The 25688-nt window shown below is 44.2% G+C and overlaps 1 protein-coding gene across 1 annotated transcript; it reads left to right on the plus strand.

Moving 5' to 3' along the window:
* Nucleotides 1-482: 482 nt before the first annotated feature.
* On the plus strand, nt 483-20565 carry LOC306926781 (N-lysine methyltransferase SMYD2-like). Its single transcript, XM_079506216.1, has 12 exons — nt 483-711; nt 3263-3326; nt 4146-4256; nt 4560-4620; nt 6202-6326; nt 11768-11835; nt 12661-12763; nt 15615-15725; nt 16586-16706; nt 16814-16988; nt 18716-18824; nt 19735-20565. Exons 1-12 carry the CDS (start codon nt 542-544, stop codon nt 19813-19815), a joined length of 1299 nt encoding a protein of 432 aa, XP_079362342.1. The 5' UTR covers nt 483-541; the 3' UTR covers nt 19816-20565.
* Nucleotides 20566-25688: the final 5123 nt, after the last annotated feature.

Raw genomic sequence — 25688 nt, forward strand, 5'->3', positions numbered from 1 at the left:
GTACTGTACTGGCACACCCGAAATCACCATATATACAGTTAATATGTGTGTTTGTGTGTGTGTTAGGTTGCGTGAAAAACAACCATGCTGTTTTCGTGCTCAGACGCACCCACCCACCCAGCCACACACACACATAGCTCCAAAACCACTCAAAAAATATTACAAATAAATAAACTAGCTACTCCTGGAAGATATAGTACAGCGTTGGAATTTGACGATGACCTATGACTGTTATTGCACATGGCCATATGTAACAGTTTTAAACCTCCTGCCAAAAGCACATTGGGTAGGGCAGGCTAGGCCTACTGGCAGGGTGGATCCTGGCACCGAGCGGGGGCACCCGGCACGTCCTTTCCTTTGTCACATGCAGATGGCAGCTGTGAACCGTATCTTGGATCCTTCCAGATAACAGTGACGTGACATACCTTAAAGGGGGCCCCGGCCACCATGCAGTGCCCACCACCACAACCTATATTCGCTTATAGCTTGTGGAGTGAAGCTGCTTCGCAGGGCAGACGGAAGACCTTGGATTGGAAGCACAATGACGGAACAAATCGAGGGAATGGAGAGGTTTGACAGTCCCGCTAAAGGACGAGGTCTCCGGGTGACCAAAGCATTCAAAGTTGGAGATCTTCTCTTCTCCTGCCCGGCGTACTCTTGGATCCTCTCGGTTAAAGAGAGGGGAAACTACTGCGAGTTCTGCTTTGCTAGGTATTTATTTCAAAAGGAGCAATTATGTGGCATGTATATTCTAACTTAGTTATTTCCTTTTTTTAGTTATTTCCTTTCTGATTAATAGGCCTATATGTAGTAGGATATGCATGGGCACTTGGGCAGTGCATTCTTTACATGTGCGCAATGGACCACTAATGCAGTTCATTGTATGAGTTCATTTGAGACAGTCCAGATAGAGATAGCACACCACCATGCAGACAGACATGTCATTCGATAGTAGACCATACAGCTTCACTGTCTGTCAAGCCAGTGCATTTCCGAGTGATTCTTAATATAGACTATAACTAGTAGCAACCCCCACACCGCATTCCAAAAAACAAAACATCATGCATAAATCTATTTAGGAGTTGTGGCTCATCTTTCTAATTGTGGCCCTAGTGTGCAATGTGCATAGGTGGTTCACCGTGGTTGACTCCAACACTTGGGTAATGCACAGTGTAATGCAATTAATGGCAGGCCTACAGATGCCCTTAAATGTCATTAAGGTACAATTTATTTAGTTAAACTATGTGTTAAATAACTAACTCTATAACAGAAAATGTATTTCCAGGTTGGTATACTATACCTACCAATTGTAAACAATCAGGAGAGGCCAGGGTAAACAAATGAACTTGGAAGTGATGACACAATCATTTAAACTCTATGGGCCCGATTAAGCAAGTGGAAAAACCCATGCGGTAATACAGATTTGGGCCTCGCTCTGCGCCTTTTCGTATTATGGAAGCCGTGGTGAGCGCTCACTCATATGGAATACCACGTTCCCGCATAATTTAGCATTGGGGGAGTGTCCATATGTTAATTATTTTCGCTTTGCGCTATTTGCTATTAAGCCCCTTGACCTAAAAACAGCATACCGATTCGACCTGGGTCTGACCACGTCTTAAAAGCAAAAAGCACTGTTTGATTTTACACTTGAGCGGCTCTGGAGTGTTGCCATGTCTGTTTGCTGTTTATTATAAGCGGCTTCTTTTTCTGTAAAGTTGCTTGTAAATATTGGTAGTTGTGGTTGCTTTTCTTGTTTCTAAAGTGCTTATTTGGGCTTTTCTCCTAATGTTGTTTAAACCAGTGATCCTCACACAGCGACATTCCCATGTCAAGGACCCCCAGATGAATGCATTTACCCAACTAAGCCAGTGACCCCCATGACAGATTTGTGTTTTTAAATGTTTCAATAACATTTTTCAAAAATATTCCACAATTGTCACTTTTTTCAAAGATTACTTTTGAAAATAGCAGATCTACCAGCTCACAATGCATCACATTAATTCATTAAAATTATGAACTCTGACTGCAGGGGGATATATATTTATAATGTCTTTCATATTATTCTTATAATATTTGATATTATAAACACTCATGGTTCTCTCATTTCTCAACCGTTTTTTAAAATGTAAAAATCCCCATATTCCTTAGGAATCTTGCTTTCATTCGCTGTATGGTACATGGTTCTATTTTTATCGAATTAAACAATATCAAACGAACTTGTATGTTCGGGGGTTAGACGATTCTGGGAACATTACGCATGGATTGCCAATTTGCCAGCCAATGCTGCGTATCTACTCGCAGTTCCATTCCGATCTGAAAGGTATAGGTAGGTGCCATTTCAAAGTCTTAGTTATTCATTTATGAATCAAATCAACTAGAATAAAGATTTTTACAGCTGTTTTTCATGCTTAGAACAGAAACAAATTAAGTGATGATGTGCGTATATCTCCCTCCCTTAGCATATGGCTGCGCCGCTGTAATGACTTTCCAATGAAAACTGCAAGTTACTTAACAAAATAGAGACATAGGCCTACAAGCTATGCACATCATGGCTGTGACAGCTTGTGGATCTGTTCTTTTGAGGCATAAAGGTGACAGCATGCAGTGCAATATGAATAATTAACCCAAATGTGACAAAGTCATGTCATGTCTATGGTGCCAGTCTGCAGAAATGTAATACCACTTGCCGAAAAGGGCGCATTCCATGAGGACATCAGCTGGTGTCGTAAAGAGAATAGTACGGACATGTTCATTGGGTAAGCCTCAAAACTCCCTGAAACACTCCCATGACTAATTCAAGGCCGTTTTGCTCACACCACGGGGTGTCGAAAGCGCTTCTTACCTGGCCCATAATTGTAATATGACATTGCACACGCCCCCACGTCTTAAAAACTGTAAAATTATATGTAATTAGATTCCACTTGCTTAATCGGGCCCTATAACTCTATAACTTTATACTCTTTCCTGATTGGCTGAAATGTTCAACCCCCCTAGCTGCAAATATTCTGTTTATTATTGAACAAACACTGTCTGTAGTAATAATGGTTACTATCTGAACATACTGTCAATAAATACTGTAGTAATGGTTACTATCTCTGTGTGTGTGTGTGTGTGTGTGTGTGTGTGTGTGTGTGTGTGTGTGTGTGTGTGTGTGTGTGTGTGTGTGTGTGTGTGTGTGGTCAATATATCCATCCAATAGCATACAGTATGTTGTGACATACAGTTGCTCATTAAAACGTTTTGTTTGTTTGTGTTTTCATAGGAAACAGGGCTTGGCAAAATGTGGAAAGTGCAAGACAGCCTTCTATTGCAATGTCAGCTGCCAGGTAGGAAACGAGTGGATGAGGAGGATAAAGGGTGACGTTGCTAGCATTAGTTCTCTAACATCTAATTGTTGTTCTTAGTTACTTTTTTTTATTGATTGTTTGAATACTTTATTAGTCAAATGTAAACAGCACATGGTACAGTAAGAAAAAAGCAGACTGTGAATCATTGAGTAACAAAGCGCAACGCACGCGTGCGTGTAGCTGTTGCCAACCACTGCAGCAATGTATAAACATTGAGTGTTACCGGATTGGTTCAGTTGTGCATGCAATGTCTTTGCTAACATCCCAAATACACCTCAATGTGCACCTGATGTTGTTTTTGTTCACACCAGCCACAAGGAAGTCCTGATTTTGGAGGTGGGCTGTACGTGTCTTTGATTTGTACATGGACCAGGCATTCCAACATAAACATTCTAAGTACCAACTTGGAATCATAACAAACCTCGGGTATCGATTCGTCATACTGATATTTGGAAGCTAGCTGGGCCATCATGTACATAAACTGACCACGAGTGGTCTAACAATAGCTGGCGTGACAAAGAGCAAAGGCAACTTGCCAAATACTGTTCTGTTTCAGCTGTTATAGGCAGTTTGTCTGTGTGGAGGAGAAGGTGTATCCATGAACTCTCAACCCCGTTATATTTGTTTCCCTGTAAAATGTATTGTAATTTGCGTAATCAAATAAAGTGTGTGTGTGTGTGTGTGTGTGTGTGTGTGTGTGTGTGTGTGTGTGTGTGTGTGTGTGTGTGTGTGTGTGTGTGTGTGTGTGTGTGTGTGTGTGTGTGTGTGTGTGTGTGTGTGTGTGTGTGTGCTCGTCAGAAAGGGGATTGGGCTATGCACAAGCTGGAGTGCTCAGCAATGATTGCGTATGGTCCGAAATGGTGTCCATCAGAGTCAGTCCGCCTGGTGGCCAGGATCCTTGCCAAAAAGGTGATATTTTTGATAATCTTTTCCAACACTGTTCATAATCATGAAATACAAGTTGTTGGGTCTACTATAGTCTCATGAGACAGACTGTTGCCTCCCACAAAGTTTTCAAATATTGTAGTGGAGTAGAAGTAAAAGTACTGGAAATTGGAAATGCTCAAGTAAAGTACAAACCTTACAACTGATAACTGTATTGTACCAACTGCTGTATATAGAAGTAACCTGTGTGCATTTTTTTAATCAAGATATTAAGATGTGTAAAATCTTTGCCTATGCTTAATCGTTTGCTAATTATTCTGTCTACAGAAGGCACAGAAGGAAAGATCTGCATCTGAGAAGCTCATGCTGATTGGAGAGCTGCAATCACGTAAGGGATGACTCAACAGAAACACACAAACATGCACGCACATGCACCGTAAAATCTGTGTGTTGGATCCTATTTTTCATAAACCAGCTGCACCATTAATCTTTGAATAAATAACACATACGGTATACTTTCAGCAACTTAAAGATGGGGTACCGTGATTTTCCACCCAAAACATGATCATCAGGTATTATGATTATACTAGGAGGAATATTTTGTTTTGTTTTATCTTTTGTTTAAAACATATGTTGTTAAAATTGTGTTAAAATTGTTTTTATGTGGCCACACCCACCAGTTCATTAAGTATACCAGGTTTTCACCTTAGCACCACCCATCTGAACCAGTCGCTCCGCCTCCTCCTACAAGACCACCCACCTGTCCTAGTTCCCTCCTTATCCTCCTACAAGGACTGCCCATTGACCTTATGCACCATAGACATAAAGGTAAATGCCTCTTCCGGCTCTGCAGCGCGTGTCAAAATTGAATTTTCCCGAGATTCTTCGCGAAGCATAGCGGAAGCATCCGGAAGCATCGCGTGCATAATGGAAGTCCCGGAAAAGACGCGCTGTGATTGGCCAGTAGTCAGTTGAGTGACAGCGAGAGACATGGAGTAGTCGCATGAGTGACGTCACTTGGGCAGCGACACAGCGTGCCTTCAGCTTGACTCTAATTGAATTACTTGAAATTATTGTGCATTGAATGCACAATAATTTACTTTTACTTTTACTATTGCATATCCCCCTGATGTGTGTTATGTACCCATTGTCTCTTGTGTACACATACATATAGGCACACACACACACACACACTCACACGAACAACACACACACACAAAAAAAGAATAATAATAATAATACCATAATAATTATTTTTTTAATATCTATGTTATGCACACCGCGGTCATCTTGCCAGTAAGGTGCTAACTTTAGGTGCAACTTCCCATTGACACCCCAAACAGAAAAGTCCTATCTGATTGTATTAAACAACGTCAAACTCCCCAACATTGCAGCTGTACAAAAAGCTTGAATTATCCTCTGGGGTGTGGGGGTCCCCGGAACATCCAGACCCACTGGAATACACCCAGGGTGGCGGCCCGGTTCCCGCGAGCCACCTCGCGTCCGAAACGGTCGAGAAATGACTGTGTGTACTGTACTGTACTGTACTGTACTGTACTGTACTGTACTGTACTGTACTGTACTGTACTGTACTGTACTGTACTGTACTGTACTGTACTGTCAGTGTCACTGTACTGAGTATTGGTTGTCAGCTCTCAGCTTCCCAAACACTAAACTGTGTAGGCTAGGCCTCACTAGCTGAGGATGCCAGCTATCCCACCAGCTAAACATTTTTTAGTTTCACGTTCAGCAGCTGTAAAAAAAAATCCCCTAGGGTGGTTGAATAGAAACCAATGTGGGATAGAGGGAGGGTAGCGCAGAGGATTCCAGCTTAGGCAAATGACACCGGGTGAAAAATGGGTTAAAATAAATGAATAAATGGATGGATGGATGGATGGATGGATGGATGGATGGAAGAATAAATAAATAAATAAATAACACTGTGTATTTTACCGCCTATACAAACCAGATGTGGAGGATGTGGACAACGAGAGGAAATCGATTAACGAGACTGACATTGCCAGCCTGCATCACTTCTATTCCAAACACCTGGACTTCCCTGATCACCAAGACCTGCGTTCACTCTTCTCCCAGGTAATGTGAACACACAAAAGTAGTTGTTGTCCAGCAGAAACTATGTCCAAAACTGTTACGTTACAGGAAATGGGAAAAGGAACTTCTGTTCCAGTTGATCCAATGTAGTTTTGCTTTTAGTCACAAGGGTTCAAAGTTGATCAACCCCATGGACAGACTTTACCACTTAACCTGGCATCCCTAATTTGTGCATGCTATTACAGAAAAATCTAAAATTAAGTATGCTCAGGCTCTGTTTAGTGATTCTCATAATATCAGCTTGCCGACTTTTGCTGGTCTGCTACTTCGACCCAGAATCGCATTAGTATGCACTGGCCACTCCTGCCTGTCTAGAGGGCAATAACACACACAGGCTGCAAACGACACGCGTCAAAACAGCCGCCTCCATTCTTTTCAATGGACCTATCCCACACCGGCGGCGTCAGACGCGCGTTCACGCCTCGCCCGGCACTCAGATGCGCCACTGTTCTATTTCATGGCGTTGCGTCGCGTCCTGTTGGTGCTTATGGGTGGCACTTCACGCGTGTCGATACTGTGCTGCTACGCTGCGCAACCTGTGTGTGTGTGTGTTGCCCTTAGCACTCATGGATTCTGAAATGGTAACTGTAAAATAGCTCGAACCAGTGCTGGTTATTTAGTTAGGACCCACGACAGTGGTGTTCGATACGAACTTAACCGGGATGTGGAAACCTCCAATGAAAAGCTCTATAATTTGCTTGGCCAGATATTCCGTCCTATCCAACTGACTCAGGCCAAAGATATTAGAAGATATTCTGCCCCCTTAAGTCTCTGACTGTAATCCTTTTATACTTTTTAGTTATATGTGTGTCATAATGACAATGCTATCCAATCGCATATGACGATGACACACGTGTATATCCCTATATGGGGTTCCCCTATTAATCTGATGTCAGCATTGGATATTTCCATTATCTCCACATATGGGGCTATAAAGTATCCTCATATGTGGAGATCCAAGTGACGGCCTTTTTATCCCCATATATGGAGATCCATTTGAGAGCCTTCGTAACAGCCACCCCCAGATTTCCCATGGAAATATGTAAAATATCAAGAAGGCTTGAACAGTTCGCCCATTGCAAGCGTACCTGGCCCTTGGGCCACCCCATCGAAGGCGTACCTGGCCCTTGGGCCACCCCATCGAAGGCGTACCTGGCTCTTCGAGCCACCGCGTCAAGAGCGTACCTGGCCCTTGGGCCACCCCATCGAAGGCGTACCTGACTCTTCGAGCCACCGCATCAGGATCGTACCTGGCCCTTGGGCCACCCCATCAAAGGCGTACCTGGCTCTTCGAGCCACCGCATCAAGAGCGTACCTGGCCCTTGGGGTGCTACTACCGTACCATGCATGATGACTGTTCGTCTCCGGTTATGCTCATGGTCATTTCTGCAAGAGTGACCGTCCAGCCTCCTTGCTGGACTACTTCGATCCCTATGAACCTGGACTTCTGGTCTGTCAGCTTGCACTTTCATCTCGATATCCTATCGGTGAACAAAGCCTCTGCCGTCCTCCGACTGCTCCAACATCTATGGGAAGGTTGATATAGCTCCGATGCCCTTGCATCATCCTGCTGTTCAGACAATGCTCTCATGATATCGCCACCCCCAGGTTTCCTGTGGAAATCTGCATTACATTAAGAAGGCTTGAACAGTGTCGATGATCCTTCCGGCCACCCCACTAGAAGAGCATCTGACTCCACAGGCCACCCCGTCGGCTGCCGTGTGTTACCGGTGAAGGAGATCTTCGTCGGCTGCTGTGTCTTGCTGGTGGAGGAGATCCTCGTCGACTGCTGTGTCTTGCTGGTGGAGGAGATCCTCGTCGGCTGCTGTGTCTTGCTGGTGGAGGAGATCCTCGTCGGCTGCTGTGTCTTGCTGGTGAAGGAGATCCTCGTCGGCTGTTGTGTCTTGCTGGTGAAGGAGATCTTCGTCCGCTGTGGTGTCTTGCTGGTGACAGAGATCCTCGTCGGTTGCTGTGTCTGGCTGGTGAACGAGACCCTCGACGGATGCTTTGTCTTTCTGGTGACCGAGACCCTCGACGGATGCTGTGTCTTCCTGGTGAGCTGGACCCTCGTCGGATGCTGTGTCTTCCTGGTGAGCTGGATCCTCGTTGGATGCTGTGTCTTCCTGGTGAGCTGGACCCTCGTTGGATGCTGTGTCTTCCTGGTGAGCTGGATCCTCGTTGGATGCCGTGTCTTCCTGGTGAGCTGGACCCTCGTCGGATGCTGTGTCTTCCTGGTGAGCTGGACCCTCGTCGGATGCTGTGTCTTCCTGGTGAGCGGGACCCTCGTCGGCTGCTGTATATCTTCCTGCTCCTCGTCGGCTGCTGTATCTTCCTGCTCGGGTGCTGCTTCTTCCTGCTCCTCGTCGGCTGCTGTATCTTCCTGCTCCTCGTCGGCTGCTGCATCTTCCTGCTCCTCGTCGGCTGCTGTATCTTCCTGCTCCTCGTCGGCTGCTGCTTCTTCCTGCTCCTCGTCGGCTGTATCTTCCTGCTCCTCGTCGGCTGCTGTATCTTCCTGCTCCTCTTCGTCCTCGGTAGATTCCGCCATCGGTGGTATATCCATCGTAGTCTTGATGTCCGAGTCTGCTCTGCTGTCCCAAGAATCGATTCCCATGCCGTTTTGAAGATGAACTCTCCTGTCCTACGCCGGGTCCTTCAATCTCTGCTGGACATGGAAATCCCACAACGTCGGGTCCCTGGCATCCAACCAACTGATGCCCAGAACCTCCGGAGCCCACCTGCTCCGAAGGCGAAGTGTGTCCCACCACTTCGGATCCCTGGCATCTAACCAACTGATGTCCAGAACCTCCGGAGCCCACCTGCTCCGAAGGCGAAGTGTGTCCCACCACTTCGGGTCCCTGGCATCTAACCAACTGATGTCCAGAACCTCCGGAGCCCACCTGCTCCGAAGGCGAAGTGTGTCCCACCACTTCGGATCCAAGGCGAAGTGTGTCCCACCACTTCGGATCCCTGGCATCTAACCAACTGATGTCCAGAACCTCCGGAGCCCACCTGCTCCGAAGGCGAAGTGTGTCCCACCACTTCGGGTCCCCGGCATCTCTAAAAGATATCCAAGGTATATGGGTTGTAAGGCCAGACACCTTGGCTAGCATGCCAAAGGTAATAAAAGCTATCCAAGGTATATGGGTTGTAAGGCCAGACACCTTGGCTAGCATGCCAAAGGTAATAAAAGCTATCCAAGGTATATGGGTTGTAAGGCCAGACACCCTGGCTAGCATGCCAAAGGTAATAAAAGCTATCCAAGGTATATGGGTTGTAAGGCCAGACACCTTGGCTAGCATGCCAAAGGTAATAAAAGCTATCCAAGGTATATGGGTTGTAAGGCCAGACACCTTGGCTAGCATGCGTTGACAACGTCCAGAGCCCGTAGGCCCTGGGCCCAAATGATGATTGTTGAAGCGCACCTGCTCCACAAGCTATACCACCTGGTATTGTAGCCTCCTGGCTCCTGGGGAATCCGTCCCACCACCATCCTCTAAGGCCTCCGACATCCTGTTACTGCCGTACGCCCTAATCCGGCTCGAAGGACCATGTAAAATAGCTCGAACCAGTGCTGGTTATTTAGTTAGGACCCACGACAGTGGTGTTCGATACGAACTTAACCGGGATGTGGAAACCTCCAATGAAAAGCTCTATAATTTGCTTGGCCAGATATTCCGTCCTATCCAACTGACTCAGGCCAAAGATATTAGAAGATATTCTGCCCCCTTAAGTCTCTGACTGTAATCCTTTTATACTTTTTAGTTATATGTGTGTCATAATGACAATGCTATCCAATCGCATATGACGATGACACACGTGTATATCCCTATATGGGGTTCCCCTATTAATCTGATGTCAGCATTGGATATTTCCATTATCTCCACATATGGGGCTATAAAGTATCCTCATATGTGGAGATCCAAGTGACGGCCTTTTTATCCCCATATATGGAGATCCATTTGAGAGCCTTCGTAACAGTAACCATCTGCTGACAGTTTCTATTAAAAATCACACCCGTCTGAAGTGAGGGGCGCTCTTATCATCATTCTCCATTCATTGTCAATGGGAATTTAATCTTTAATTTGTCACGATGACTTAGCCAATAAGATCTATCCATATATGGGTTCTACCACATCGATCTGATATCAGCACTAGGTCAACCCGGACCAAATATAGGGACTGTCATACTATGTCATATGTCATATAACCCACCGTGCTAGTCGGATATGTCATATAGCCCGACGTCCTAGTCGAATATTCCCATGTATGGAGACTATATCCAATGATCAGATCCGATATGAATGGAAGTGAGAGTCTTCGTAACAGCCGCCCCATAAAATAGCTCAAAGCTCTATTGCTGGTTGCTTAGGTTAGAACCCGACGCAGTGGTGTCCAATTAGAACTTAAACCTTGGAGGGAATGTACCTTCCAATGCTGTTTTAGAGAATTCTCTAGGATCGGGCGAGGAGAGGACAGGAATCATAAGTGCCAGTCCCCGGTAAGCTTTACCAAGGCCATAATTCATATCAGCATGTCGGTGGTGATCCTCCTCAGGATAAAGGGCCTTTCAAACGTGAAGCGATTTAACGCGCCTATAGTTCGTTTTCAATGAGACCTGCGTTTTTGCGCGGAGCACTGGGGAGCAGTCGTGGTGCGTATTTACGTGAGCGCGGTCCCGTGAATTTGTTTGTGCTCGTGGCTCGTTTTGTGCACACGCCCACGACTCACCAGACCTGGATACTGTTTAGCTTTTTTTTGCGCTTGCGTTGTTGCGCCCCTCTTGAGCAGACCTGGAGGAGACCTGTCGTTGATCCAGGCAACAACGCCTGCGTTCCTCGCTTCCCGTTTGAAAAGCCCTTAAGGCAGTGACCGTTCACCTGGTGGCTATTATCAGGGAGGTGACCATGTCCTCTCTCGCCAAGGGTACATGCTATTGATGAACGAAACCTCTGTCGTCCCCCGATTGCTCCATCATCTATGGAAGGGTTGGTATACCCCCAATGCCCTTGCACGTCATGCTGTCCTGATGATGCTCTCATGATATTTACCAGAGCCTTCTGGCCCTAACGACATATGGAGCTCTAGGTGAAAGCCTTCGTTCCCTAACGACATATGGAGCTCTAGGTGAAAGCCTTCGTTCCCTAACGACATATGGAGCTCTAGGTGAAAGGACCATATTAAATAGCTCGAACTGGTGCTGGTTGTCTAGGTTAGGACCCGCCGCAGTGGTGTCCGATTAGAACTTAACCGAGATGCCGAAATCTCTGACACAACGATGTCTGCCAGACTGGGTTGTAAGGCCAAACATCCTGTCTCGTACGTAAGGCGATGAAGTCTCTCGATGAGAAGAATAACGACCAAATTCTTATCCAACTGTGAATAAATTATTAGGATTAGTAATGATTCCTCTTTCTGTGCAACAGGTTAGCTGTAATGGCTTCACAGTGGAGGATGAGGAATTGTCCACTATGGGTACTTCAGTCTACCCAGAGTAAGAACACAGAAGCGTGCGCGCACACGCGGATGCACACGCACACATGGATGCACTCACGCACACACGCACGCACGCACACACATTTTATGTCAGCCGGTCTGTGGTGGTAATAGGAAGGTTTGGAAATTGGAACCCTTGCTCTAACCACAGGGTCACTGAGTGGTGAACCTTCGAGAATAGGTAGCCTATTTCATGTCACTGTTACATAACTTACATACATTACAACTACAAGACATTGTGACTGTCTTTATGGGTTATTTTTAACACAAGGAAACATGGAAGAGCAAGGCATGAATACGTTCAGTAACACAACACGTCTCACGCACGCACGCACGCACGCACGCACGCACGCACGCACGCACGCACGCACGCACGCACACACACACACACACACACACACACACACACACACACACACACACACACACACACACACACACACACACACTTTCCTGGGGGTTTTATGTGGGAAATATGTCTTTTTAGATATTTTAGTATTTCAAAGTGTCCATGGGCTCCATGATGTCATGGACACTTACTTCCTGGACTACATGTTGTCTCAGTAAGACAGCCCTCCCCCTATCCACAAGGAGGAGCAGTGCACCGAAGCATTGTGGGAATTGTAGTCCAGGAAGGAAGTGAGCCCAGTGTCGATGACATCATGGAGCCCATGGACACCTTGAAATACTGAAATAATCTAAAAACATAAAAACCACAGGAAAGTTTTTCTTGTCTCCCAAACATCATTAAAATAAGATATGGTTGCAAAAGGGGTGAAGTGGCCCTTTAAGCTTCTCTCCGCATCACCCTCTCTCCCCTCAGTGTTGCCCTCATAAACCACAGCTGTCTACCCAGCGCCATTGTCACATACAAGGGAGTGGCAGCAGGAATCCGGGCAGTACAGGACATGAAGCCTGGTGATGAGGTGAGAGGAGAGCCGCCGCCTGCTGTGCTTTATGTGTGGATGGGGAACGAGGTAGTCTACGAGTTACAAGGGGGTAGGGAACGAGGTAGTCTACGAGTTACAAGGGGGTAGGGAACGAGGTAGTCTACGAGTTACAAGGGGGTAGGGGATGTTGTAGTCTACGAGTTATAAGGGGGTAGGGGATGATGTAGTCTACGAGTTACAAGGGGGTAGGGAACGAGGTAGTCTACGAGTTACAAGGGGGTAGGGGATGATGTAGTCTACGAGTTACAAGGGGGTAGGGGATGATGTAGTCTACGAGTTACAAGGGGGTAGGGGATGTAGTCTACGAGTTACAAGGGGGTAGGGAATGAGGTAGTCTACGAGTTACAAGGGGGTAGGGAACGAGGTAGTCTACGAGTCACAAGGGGGTAGGGAACGAGGTAGTCTACGAGTTACAAGGGGGTAGGGAATTAGGTAGTCTACGAGTTACAAGGGGGTAGGGAACGAGGTAGTCTACGAGTTACAAGGGGGTAGGGAACGAGGTAGTCTACGAGTTACAAGGGGGTAGGGAACGAGGTAGTCTACGAGTTACAAGGGGGTAGGGAATGAGGTAGTCTACGAGTTACAAGGGGGTAGGGAACGAGGTAGTCTACGAGTTACAAGGGGGTAGGGAACGAGGTAGTCTACGAGTTACAAGGGGGTAGGGAACGAGGTAGTCTACGAGTTACAAGGGGGTAGGGAATGATGTAGTCTCGCGTTGCCAGACTGTTGCCTCGCAATTTCCAAATGCTTCCATCATACAGTCTGGAGCAACGGAAGAGCTGTCATGAGTAAAATATAAAGCGGAAGTGGAGCCTCCTCCCCCAGATTTATCCTAATATAAATAGAAATCATCTAAGCATATATAGCTTGCTGCTTAGCAGAATAGGAAATACAAAAATAAAATGTAAAGATAATTTTAAATATATTTTTGTGAATGGAAATGGCAGCTTCCTTACTCGGATTGTTTTTGATTGATTCATTGATTTATTAACAGTTTGCAGAATTACAGTACATTTCAACTCAATACAAAAGCTGTTAACTGTGAGTGGACGACACCATAAAGCATTACACTTGTTTACAATAGGGCCCACCATTTTCAATTCATCAAAACATTTAGAGACGTACTATATAGTCAAAACAGGAAGTAAAAAGGGAAAAGAAACATATACAGTGAGGGGGAAAAGGGGTGGGTGGGGTATTCAGATTTTAGGGGGGCCAGTTTCGAATTGTAGCTGTCTGTAGGAGCCCTTTGAGAGCAGTTTTGAAGGAGTCAAGGGATTCTCATGTCTTAATGACTGTTGGTAGGGCGTTCCACATTTTGGTGGCATAGGAGCGAAATGAATTTAGTCCCTTGTTTGTGCTGAATCTAGGTTGCACATGGTTTGTTGAACTCCCTCTGGTCTATTGTTGTGGGTGTGGATTTCGTTGACATTAAGGAAGTATTTAGACAGGTACATGGGTATCTTGGTGGTGCGAATCTTGTGGATCAGACCCATTGCAAGCACTCTGTCGTTAACCCTAAGCCATTCCAGCCTGTCAAAGTGGGCAGGGGTGTTGTGGGTTCGGGAGTGAGATTCGGCTCAAACAAGGGATTACATTCATTTTGCTCGTATGCCACTAAAATGTGGAACGCCCTTCCAACAGCCATTAAGAAATGTGAATCCCTAGACTCCTTTAAAACCACTTGGACAGTTTTTTCAATACTGTAAATGTTTTTCCTTTTTAAAAAAAACTTTTTAAACTGTTTTTTTAACTGTACTTTTTTAAGTGTATATTTGTACGTCTTTAAAATGTTCTGATTAATTGAAAATGGAGGACCCTGATGTAAGCAAGTATTTTTTTGTATTGACCTGTACTTTCGTTTGAACTGTACCCATTCTACAAAACAGTGAATACAATTTTCAATCAATCAATCAATCAATCAATCAATCAATCAATCAATCAACACTCTTATTGCCACCTAGTGTTCATTCAGTGTTTTTTGTTGTCCATGTCTATGTTGTTTTAGCAGGAGCAGATATGGCTTAGCTTTCGCCAGAAATGGTAATATGTCGGGCGTGATGCGATCAAAAACCACTATTTACCGATCTGAACATCGGACGGATTGGACAAACACTTTGGAGTATTTTTTCTGAGAAAACAAGCAGCAAAGAAACTACAATGAGTGGATTCCAATCTTAGAGTATATATTAATAGAGACGGCACCCGGAGGAAACCCTGAGGCGAAATGGACATAGTGGCCGAATTTGGTAATGCAGGTTGGACCCAAACACATGAACGCGCTGGTCCGTTGACTATCATTGCACACGTTCATGATGACACGTGAACGCTGTTTCATACGTGAACGCACGTGAACGCGTGCAATGATAGTCAACGGCAGCGCGTTCATGTGTTTGGGTCCAATCCATCCCAGAATGCACTCTGTTCCTACCCGGAAGGAGGAGTGAAATCGCCTCATGCGCTTTTGAGCAACTTAATGCAAGTGGATGGGAGGAGAAATCCGGTGCTGTCTCTATTAATATATACTCTAAGATTCTAATGGAGTGCGCGCGCATCCATCCACATGTTGGGAGGGACGCAGGCGTTGCCTAGCAACCTGTAGCAGGCTAGAGGTTTGTTTTCAGCATTGGCCGGTTGGTTTTGATTTAAAGCTTTATCGCCGCGATATTGCTGCTTTGGCACCCAGCGGGTGAAAATCTATGGCGCTAAGCGTGTTAAGAATTAAGGAATCAGTCTTTGAGACAACTCCTTGACCACACAGAAGTAAATGTGGAAACCTGAAGCACTAGTCACAATGTCTTTTTGTGTGTTCCTGTGCCTTCCAAAGGTGCTGATCAGCTACATAGACCTCCTATACCCAACAGAAGACAGAAACGACCGGTTAAGAGACTGTTACTACTTCACCTGTGATTGCCAGGAATGTAAAACTAAGTCCAAAGTAAGTACTGAAAAACCAAGACTGAAAAAACTTGAAAAATCACACCCGTGTGAAGTGAGGGGCCCTCTTATCATCTTACAGTGATGTAATGATGATGTAAAACAAACTGTGACAAAACAAACATTAAATTCTCTTTATTGTCAATGGCGTTTTTAAAACAAACATTTAACTAAAATCAAACATTACATTCTCTTTATTGTTAATGGCATTTAATGTTTGTGTTAGGGACAAGATGACGTAAATGTTCGCTTCATTGTCAATGGCGTTTTTAAAACAAACATTGAACTAAAAACAAACATTATATAATATAATTTTAATATAATATAATTAATATTACTAATATATTATTATTAATAATATTTTATATTATAATTAATTAATATAATATAATACTAATATTATATTAAACCTGTATATAGGAGGGGCAAAATATAATCAAATTCAGTGTTTTTACTTTACAGGGATTTTACTTTAATTTGGATGTGAAGGGTTGTAAACACAGAGATAAAAGCCTAAGTAAGAACATGGAACACTGTAAACCTGGTATTCCCTAACCTTTTCAACTCTGCCCAGGACCCAAATGTACAAAAACACATTATTATTAATCACTTCAGGCATATTTTTATGAAAATTGTGAATATGTTTTGAAACATTTTTGGGAAAAAAATAAACAAACAAAATCACCTCAATATCACATGCAAGAAGGCATCAGTAGGCTACTGATGGATCAATCATCACCTCAACATCACACACGCAAGAGCGCAGCAGTATTGATAGATCATTGATAACAGAATTATCCTAGTTCACAAGCAGCTAATGTTCCTCAACTCTAACATGTCATCTTGTCTCCTTGGTCTCAGGACCAGGCCAAGCTCAAAGTGCGTAAGCGGAGTCATCCCATTGAGCCAGACGTCATCAGTAACACAGTCCGCCACGCTAAGAAGCTCATGGGACAGTTCCGAGCAGCCAAGAACGACAAATATATCCTTTACCTATGCTCTAATGATTCAGTACACAAATGCATATTATTTATTTTAACACCAATAGCTTTTCAGGCCTGTGCCATTGCATCCTTGACTCTCGTGCACCCCCTAGCGCGTTGCTGGATATGTGTGAACTGTCCCTTGACAAGATGGGAGCTGTGTTTGATGACTCCAACGCGTACATGCTCCACATGATGTACCAGGCCATGGGGGTGTGCCTCTACTTGGGCGATTGGAATGGTGCAATCAGCTATGGCGAGAAGATTGTAAAACCTTACAGGTACTGGAACTGTCTGGAACCGAAAACACATATTAATACAGATATTTACAGACCCAATAGTAGGTCGGGAGTGGCTTATTGTCAGTATCAGCCGGTAACACTCTGTCCCCGTTACAATGCGCTAGACCAGTGGTTTTCAACCCTTTTCATATCAAGATCCATTATTTATTCTGCATTTGAGCCACAGATCACCATTTGATGAGATTTAGTCTCTCGGAACCAAAACTTTGAATATTTTGTTGTCGTTGGATAAGATGGATATTTTTAACAAGGCATTTGCCTAGTTGGACTTTTAAGATACCCTGTGTGCTTTAGCTGTATACTGTAGTCAACCACGAAAAATAAAATGCATGAATTGTCCTTATTTTCGTCCTTTTTAAATACTGCATTATTTTATTTTATTTTTCTTCTTCTCTTGATCTAGCACTTTGTGATGTAAATGTAAATGTATTATCATTAATATTACAATTCCATGCTGTATTGATGTTGGTAGTTGGTACAGTACCATAGGAGAGATGACAGGACAACGTTGATCAAAATAACAAATCTTATTCTACACTCTAATTGTGAAGACTTCTTGTAAATGAAGTAATGCAGATGGTTAAGAATAACAAAACTCTTGAGAGCGTAAAATGAAACCAAATGGACCCGCTAGGGTTTGGTATAGTTAAACATCTATAAGGTGCATTTGATTACCAACTCATCATTAACTCATCATTTAGCTGCGGGGACCACCTGGAAGTATTAAAACTCTATGGCTCACAACACGTCAATCAATTTTAAAATCCTTTTAACAACGTATAAAGCACTACATGGCCTAGCCCCAGTTTATATCACCGACTTACTGGTGGCAAAACCAAATGTAAGACCTCTCAGGTCCTCTGACAAAGGCCTCCTGAATATCCCTGTGACAAAGCTGAAAACCAAGGGGGACAGGGCCTTAAGGGCCTTTGCAGTAGTTGCTCCCACACTGTGGAACGCCCTACCCTTTTTAATTAAAAATGCAGAGTCTGTCGAGGGTTTCAAAGTCTTGTTGAAAACTCACTTATTTAGGTTACATTTTATCTTGTGAACTTTTATTTTTACCATCATTGTTGTCAACTTGTGTTTCTGCTCTTATTCTTTGTTGTGTTTGCTCCTTTGTGCCTTGTTTTAACTTGATTGTTTATATTGTTGTTTTTACTGTACAGCACTCTGTAACTTTGTTTTGAAAAGTGCTTTATAAATAAAATTTACTTACTTACTTACTTACGTCGCAGAGCTTGTAGATCGGCTATTTATAGTGTAAAAAGAGTCATTACGACGGCATCAAGGTCCACCAAAACACATTTTACTCGACTAAATCAACTAGATTTAGTCGACTATTGAAGAGACTATGACTAAAACTAAAATCAAATTTTGCTGCCAAAAACAACACTGGTGCTGTGCAGTGAGCTGTATCCACCATACTGAGCCTGGGCACACCTGAACTTCCATGCGCGGCCAAAGAAAGCTGTCTGCCGGGGTCTCTTCCGGGTTTTTAGACAGCTGGTGGATGGAAATGAAGCCACTGGGGCAAGCTATTCCGGGAATCTGGCCGACGCGGCAATCTGACGCGTGGGTGGAGCTTCATTTCCATCCACCAGCTGTCTAAAAACCTGGAAGAGATCCCGGCAGACAGCTTCCTTTGGCCGCGCATGGAATCTTAGGTCTGCTTACGGCTACTCTCTGTCCTTTGTGCTGTGCAGTGAGCTGTATCCACCGTACTCTCTGAACGTGTCCTCCATCTACCTGAAGCTGGCTAGACTCTACGAGACTGTGGAGAAACCACTCACGTGCGCCAGTTCTCTCAAGAAGGTACAGTAATTAATAATTATTTACTTACAGTGGTTCCCAAACTTTTCATATAGTCTGTGACCCAAAAGGCAAATTTGATGTTTCCCCCCCCCCGGGACCCAAACTACTGGAAATAGCGGATCTACATTCTAAAAGCTCACAAGTTCACAATACCTCGCTTCGCGCTGCGTTGTAAGCTTGTAGGTCACTACTTCCTAATTTATGGAATTTCCCTATATTTTTCTTGATTTCTTTATATATATATATATATATATATATATATATGTGTATAGGTATATGTATATATATCTTTTTTTTTTTTTTTTTTTTTTTTTTTTTAAATTAATTCATGGAATAAATTGCTTTTGATTTCTGAACATTCATTCACATTCATTCATTTGGAGCGACGCCCACCCGGAACGGTTTAGTGTGGTGGTATCTGATACTTCTGTGACCGCGGAGAGCAAAGGTCCGTTTCTCAGTGGATTTATCATCTATGAAGGTTAAAAAAAAAGATTGAGCCCCCATGTACCTCGCAGAAAATGCGGGCAAAATTCATGAGATCCCCAAATCCATTACAAATACCTCAAAATTGTACTTAAGTACAGTACTTAAGTACATGTACTTAGTTACTTTCCACCAGTGGTCATTTTGAAATACAGTTGCTACATATCCCTCAACAGCGACACCCGCAGGCAAATACGTTTCTATTCATTGCAGCTGGAAAAAAGAGTGGATTCTTCTGTTAAAACCTTGTAATACACAGGGAAGGACCATGATAAAGACGTTTAATGTTTTGTAAAACCATATGTCACGAAAACTTTAAACCATGTAGCCACAAATTGTTATGAACAAATGTGAAGAATGATACATTGTGTGTGCACTGTGCACATTGCTCTGGCGCTGTTCAAGTGTGGATGTGTATTTACAGGCAATATCCATCATGGAGGTGACTCATGGGAAGGATCATCCGTACCTGGAAGAGCTACATAAAGAGATGCCAAAGCTCTGAATGAAGACAAGTGCAACTAAAACATTAAACAAACAACAAAATCACACCCGTGTGAAGTGAGGGGCGCTCTTATCATCTCTGACCTTTAGATCTCCCAATTATATGATTGTATGAATTATATGATCCACTCTATCCACTCCTGGGGTTTTTGTAGCCTGGTTGACCCCCCCACCCCCCTTGAAATCGCATTTTCATTCGTTTGTGCGGAAGAGTCTGGACCCTGCTGATGGCTGGCCCCTTCAGCCAAGCATCTCCATAATAATATTGTTGCGACTGTAGGTTGCAGTTTACTATGGAAATCTGCAAAACCGGTCAGTCACGCTAAAACCAGTCAGTCCGTCCGTGCACCATATATGGCCAATACAGCATCAGTCACGCCTCGTGACATGCTCCATATATCAAACCCTGGATAGCCATACATGGAGAAGACTGGATCATCACCTAGATCTGCATATATGAAGCCAGCCAGCAACTCTACTTCTGACCTCACAGACACCATGTTGATCTGACCTCATCGAACCCTTAGATCTCCATATATGGAGCTGACCTGATCTGACATTCCATTATGTTGAGCCTTCCCCACCCTCTTCAATGTCTCCCTTTTGACTCCTGCCCATTCAAATTCTAGCCGCGCCTGGCAGCCGCCAAAAAAGTTCTCAACAAGCCCGAAAATTAAGGCCCGGCCCTACCTGGGCCCTAACTGGTCCCTAACTGGGCTGGCCCGCCTGGCCTTACTTTTATATGGTTTGCTGATTAAAAAAAGATGAAAAACATGAAAATCGACATACTATAGTTAGTATAGTGTGTCGGTTTTTATGGTTTTCAACAATACAAAAATATGAAAATCCTCTACCTGAGGTGGCTGTTACACAATTTTGTGTCAAAAAGAGAAATCATCTGTCTCTGTCTCTTCAGGTAATCCTATCAATCAATTCCAGATTGTGACTTAAATATGTTCTATTGATCAGCTGTAGCCTACCTACTGACCATATATGGTCATGCATGGGGTGACCAGCCAACCAACCAAACAACTGACTGACTGACTGACTGACTGACTGACTGACTGACTGACTGACTGACTGACGGGAAATGCACGATTTCCTGTCATTGCGACCACAGGTCGACCTGTGGTCGCAATGACCAAAATATATTATTGTAGAAACTAAGAAATACATTTTTCATTCATTTTGGTTTATTTTCAACATGATTTAAACGTTATCACAACAGCACAACACTTTTAAAGTGTCTCTCACCGTGGAAACCGAGGGTTCAATTCCCCCACGATGCCTCCGGGACCGGGTTGACCAGGCATGCCAACAAATACAACTGCACGGATTAAATCAAAAATAAAATCTCAAGACTGAAAATTTGTGACCCAATGTGCGATTTATGTGAAAGGAGCCCTCAACACTAGTGCAAGCTGTTTCTTAAAAAAACACAATGTAAAATGATGATGTTTTAGTATTATTGATCCTACTGTTCTACATACTGCCAACCTGAACAAATCACAGATTGCGGCTTTACCATTTGCTTTTATGAAATATCCCAGACCATTAGGATTTTATGGAAGATGCTTCTCTACATATTGACAGTTTGACTATTTACGATACTCTAATATTAAAATAATAACCGTAAGTTGCCGATCTACAAGCCCTCAATGCGCCCGAGAGCTTGTAGATTGGCTACTTTTTGCAACATGCTTCCATAGAAGACACGCTTGGCTTCTATATCCACCTTTTCCCCGCCAAGGTACTGGGGCTCCTTTGTGTGTGTGCTTTGCTTCCTTCAGGCAGTGTTGCCATGTCCAGGGACGTGCACACATAGACATCAAAGGGGGCTTCAGCCCCTGCCCTTTTACCTGTCTGTAAAGAAACTGCCCTCTCCAGACCACAAATGCAGCATTTACTACAGTGAAATAAATGCAAATGCCACTCCTTTCTCCTCAAGTCTCTTGAACTTGAACGCAGCATTTTGCGTTGAACAAATTTGTTTAGAAATCCATGTCGTTACACCGCATCTCCACTATGCTAAAGAGTGCTGGGTTGCGCCCCGAAAATAGCTGATCTACAAGCTCACAACGCGTCGCAGTGCGATGCGATGTGAGCTTGTAGATGTGCTGTTTTCGCTATTTTTGTCCAAAAGTGCCCTCTTACGGGATTTCAGCCCCTGCCTCTCTAACACTCTCTGCATGTCCCTGGCCATGTCTATTATTATAAGCAACCTTTGATTTGTTTTTTCTGTAAAGTCACTTGCAAATAAATTATTGGTAGTTGCTGGTTGATGTTGTTTTGGGCTTGATTCTAAAGTGTACGTAGTTGCTTATTTGGACTTGCTTCTTAATGTTTAAACCAGTGATTCCCACATTTCTTCACGTCAAGGAACCCCAGATTAATATGTAATTGTCCACAGACATCCATCTGAAAATATTTTGTGCCTTTTTTATTAAAATGTTTTAAAAAAATGTCTCAATGTGTTTTTAAATAAAAGATGTACAACCTCACAATGTGTCGCTGTGAGCTTGTACATCAGCTATTTTCATTTGTGCTTGTTTTCATAGAAACTGGAACTTATGCACACACAAACGCAAAGACTTATGGGTTACAGGAAAAAGTTGGATATGGAATCCAAATGACTGAAATCAGTCTTAGCGACTGTCTTCTACCCAGAGCCAGTTTGGGCCGGATATAGGCATGGGCACGGGCAATGCCCCCCTAAATGCCTTCACTATGTATGTAGGACTAGTAGCTTGCCAAAGTTTGTGCTATTGCTGTTGAGAATGCATTGGGCGTTTAAGTTAAATAACTCAGAAACTACAAAACATTTCAAAGTTAAAAGTTCCAGCATGTGTGCCCACAGTAAGCTGAATTATAAAAAGTGTGAATGGAGTTTCTAGGTGAAAATGACTTTTTAACGTGCTATATAACTGGCAAAGTTACAATGTTGGGACTCAAAGACGGATGACTAGCCTACTAGACCACTGAGGACGTTAGCAGGTTAGAGATAACCGTCTGTATTGGGCACTGTTTTTTTGGAGGGTGTGGTGTTGTAGAGGAGGTCTCCCCGGACACGTGCATATGTCACACTAGTCGAAACATAGCAGGGATGTTTGTCCAGCGTGCAATTCGAAACTGGCCCCCGTAAAATCTGAATCGGATGTAACGTAGGAGGACTACAATATGACTACAAGAAACTCGCGGGAAAAAACTCGCAAGCGTGGCCTCACACCGGAAGAAAGTGACGCCCCCCTCAAATACGGCGCAGACGCGTTGGGGCGTGTTTGGTCAGTGTTTGTTTGAGAATGCCACGTCACACATCGTGTCCGTCGTCGACTGCAGGCAGCAGGTAAATAATGAAATGTTATTGAATGCTTAACGCTGTTTTTGTTCAAACATGGGAAACGATCACGGGCACTTTTGTTAACAAAGCACTAACCACTCCGCTATAGTAATATATAAATATCATCAGCATTATACAAACAAAGGATCAAAAGTAGCAATCTTCTACATTCTCTAATTGTGTAGTTTTTTGGAAATTAAGCAGCTGCTTAACAACAATTAAACTATTGAGAGTGTAAAGATCTAATACTGGGGTCCATTTGGTTACCTAATTTAAATTGCTCTGTATTGTGACAGTAATCATTGCTATAGAGTGTGTGTTCAGTAACAGTGTTAAATAGTTCTATAGTGTGACAGTAATCATTGCTATAGTGTGTGTTCAGTAACAGTGTTAAATAGCTCTATAGTGTGACAGTAATCATTGCTATAGTGTGTGTTCAGTAACAGTGTTAAATAGCTCTATAGTGTGACAGTAATCATTGCTATAGTGTGTGTTCAGTAACAGTGTGACAGTAATCATTGCTATAGTGTTTGTTCAGTAACAGAGGTCTCCCGGTCTCTCCAGCTTTTTGTTAAACAGAAAAAGCATTTTCTGAAACTGCAATTTTATCCAATTAGGAACGCAGTCAGGATACTGATTAAACAAGTGAGATTGTAATTGAACACAATTAGAACTGGAACATTAAGCTCATAAATAGCTACTTTCTCCTGATTGGCTGAAAATGTGTCACCTACCTGAAGATTATTTTTTTTAAACCCTTTTCTATTTATTAAAGAGCTGGAGAGACAGGAATATTCCTGTTACTGAACACACACTCTATAGCAATGATTACTGTCACAATATAGAACTATTTAACACTGTTACTCAACACACTATAGCAATTATTACTGTCACAATAACTTTGTAATGCTACTGATGTTTGTGTGCAACATTTGAGCTGACAGGCCTTTTTTATGTCAATAAATCAAGTCACCTTAATTCAAGTGATAGATTATATACAGGGGCATGCCATGTGGTCTACCTGCACAGCCTTTGTGATCTACTGGTAGATCACGATGTACCTTTTGGGCACCCCTGCAATACAGGATTCCTGTCCAGAATTGTTTTATTAAATATAGAGGGTTTAAGTCGTTCTGAATTTGTGTGTTTCTTTTTCTGTCTTTCTTTCTTAGGACGAAGATCAAGGTAGACACCGTTGGAAGGCTCTAGCCAGCAAGCCCGCTCAGTCAGCCAACGCAGCCAGCCAGCCCCGCCAGTCAGCCAGTGTAGAAAGTCAGGCTGCCAAGCCAGCGCACTTCAGCCATTGCAGCCAAGGGTTAGGGTTAGTCAGCTCAGCCAGGCCTCTCTCGAGGCCTGGCTCTCTGTCTGCCTGGCCCGGTCTGCCCCGCCCTGCCTTGCAGCAACAGAACCAGTCGGCCTGGCAAGGCAGCCAGCTCAGAATGCGAGCTCAGCAAGCCAGCGCAGCGAAAATCTTTACAAGCCCAGACTCAGGATGCCCAGCAGACAGCCAGGGTCTCCTACCTGACAGCCAACAGTCAGCCAGACCAGACCCGCATTTGCAGCAAGCCAGGCTCTCAGCCCTAACAGTGCAGTGCCTTTGATTAGTCATCGAAGCCAAAGGGTAGGGTTTGACTGCCCAGGCCTGTAGTGCCCTCGATTAGTCATCCAAGCCAAAGGGTAGGGTTTGACTGCCCGGGCCCAGTGCAGTGCCCTTGATTAGTCATCCAAGCCAAAGGGTAGGGTTTGACTGCCCGGGCCTCCTGCCAGCTGCCAATGCTTTCCTGTGACCCTTCCTGCTGGCCAAGGTCTGCCACAAACTGTCCTGTCCTGTCCTGGCCTGAAACTGTTTTTTTCTGAGTCTGGGCTTGTAAAATTTTTCGCTGCGCCGGCTTGCTGAGCTCGCATTCTGAGCTGGCTGGCTTGCCAGGCCGGCTGGTTCTGTTGCTGCAAGGCAGGGCGGGGCTGACCGGGTCAGGCAGACAGAGAGCCAGGCCTCGAGAGAGGCCTGGCTGAGCTGACTAACCCTATCCCTTGGCTGCCTCGGCCGGCCTACCTGCATGCCTGCCTCGGCCTGCTTGCTTGCCTGCATGCTTGCCTGTCTCGTCCTGCCTGCCTGCCTGCCTGCCTGCAACTTGAATGAGGTGTGTAAACACTTATTTTACGGGTGTGGGTGTTGACCGTGGCTTTTGTGTTCTCCAGTTGTTTCTTGAAGGAGAGTGTTCTGTCCAGTGTAACTCCAAGTTACATGGGGTGGGTATGGTTAGGTTTTTGACCATCCCAAGTGACGCTCAGTTCTTTTTTCGCATCTCGGTTCGTCAGGTGGAAGCTGCATAGTTGGGTTTTTGATGGGTGACTCAATCTTCTGGAAGTCTGCTTGTTGGGTGGTAATGCAGAGGTCGTCGGCGTAGATTAAACGCTGGCATTCTGTGGGTAGTGGCTGGTCGTTTGTGTATAGATATTGAAAAGGAGGAGGTGAGCACGCTCTTTTGGGATTTCCATTTACTCCTCTGGTCATTTAACTGGACATAGAAGCGCCT

The sequence above is a fragment of the Electrona antarctica genome (genome assembly GCF_951216825.1).
Source record: "Electrona antarctica genome assembly, chromosome: 7".
Lineage (NCBI taxonomy): Eukaryota > Metazoa > Chordata > Actinopteri > Myctophiformes > Myctophidae > Electrona > Electrona antarctica.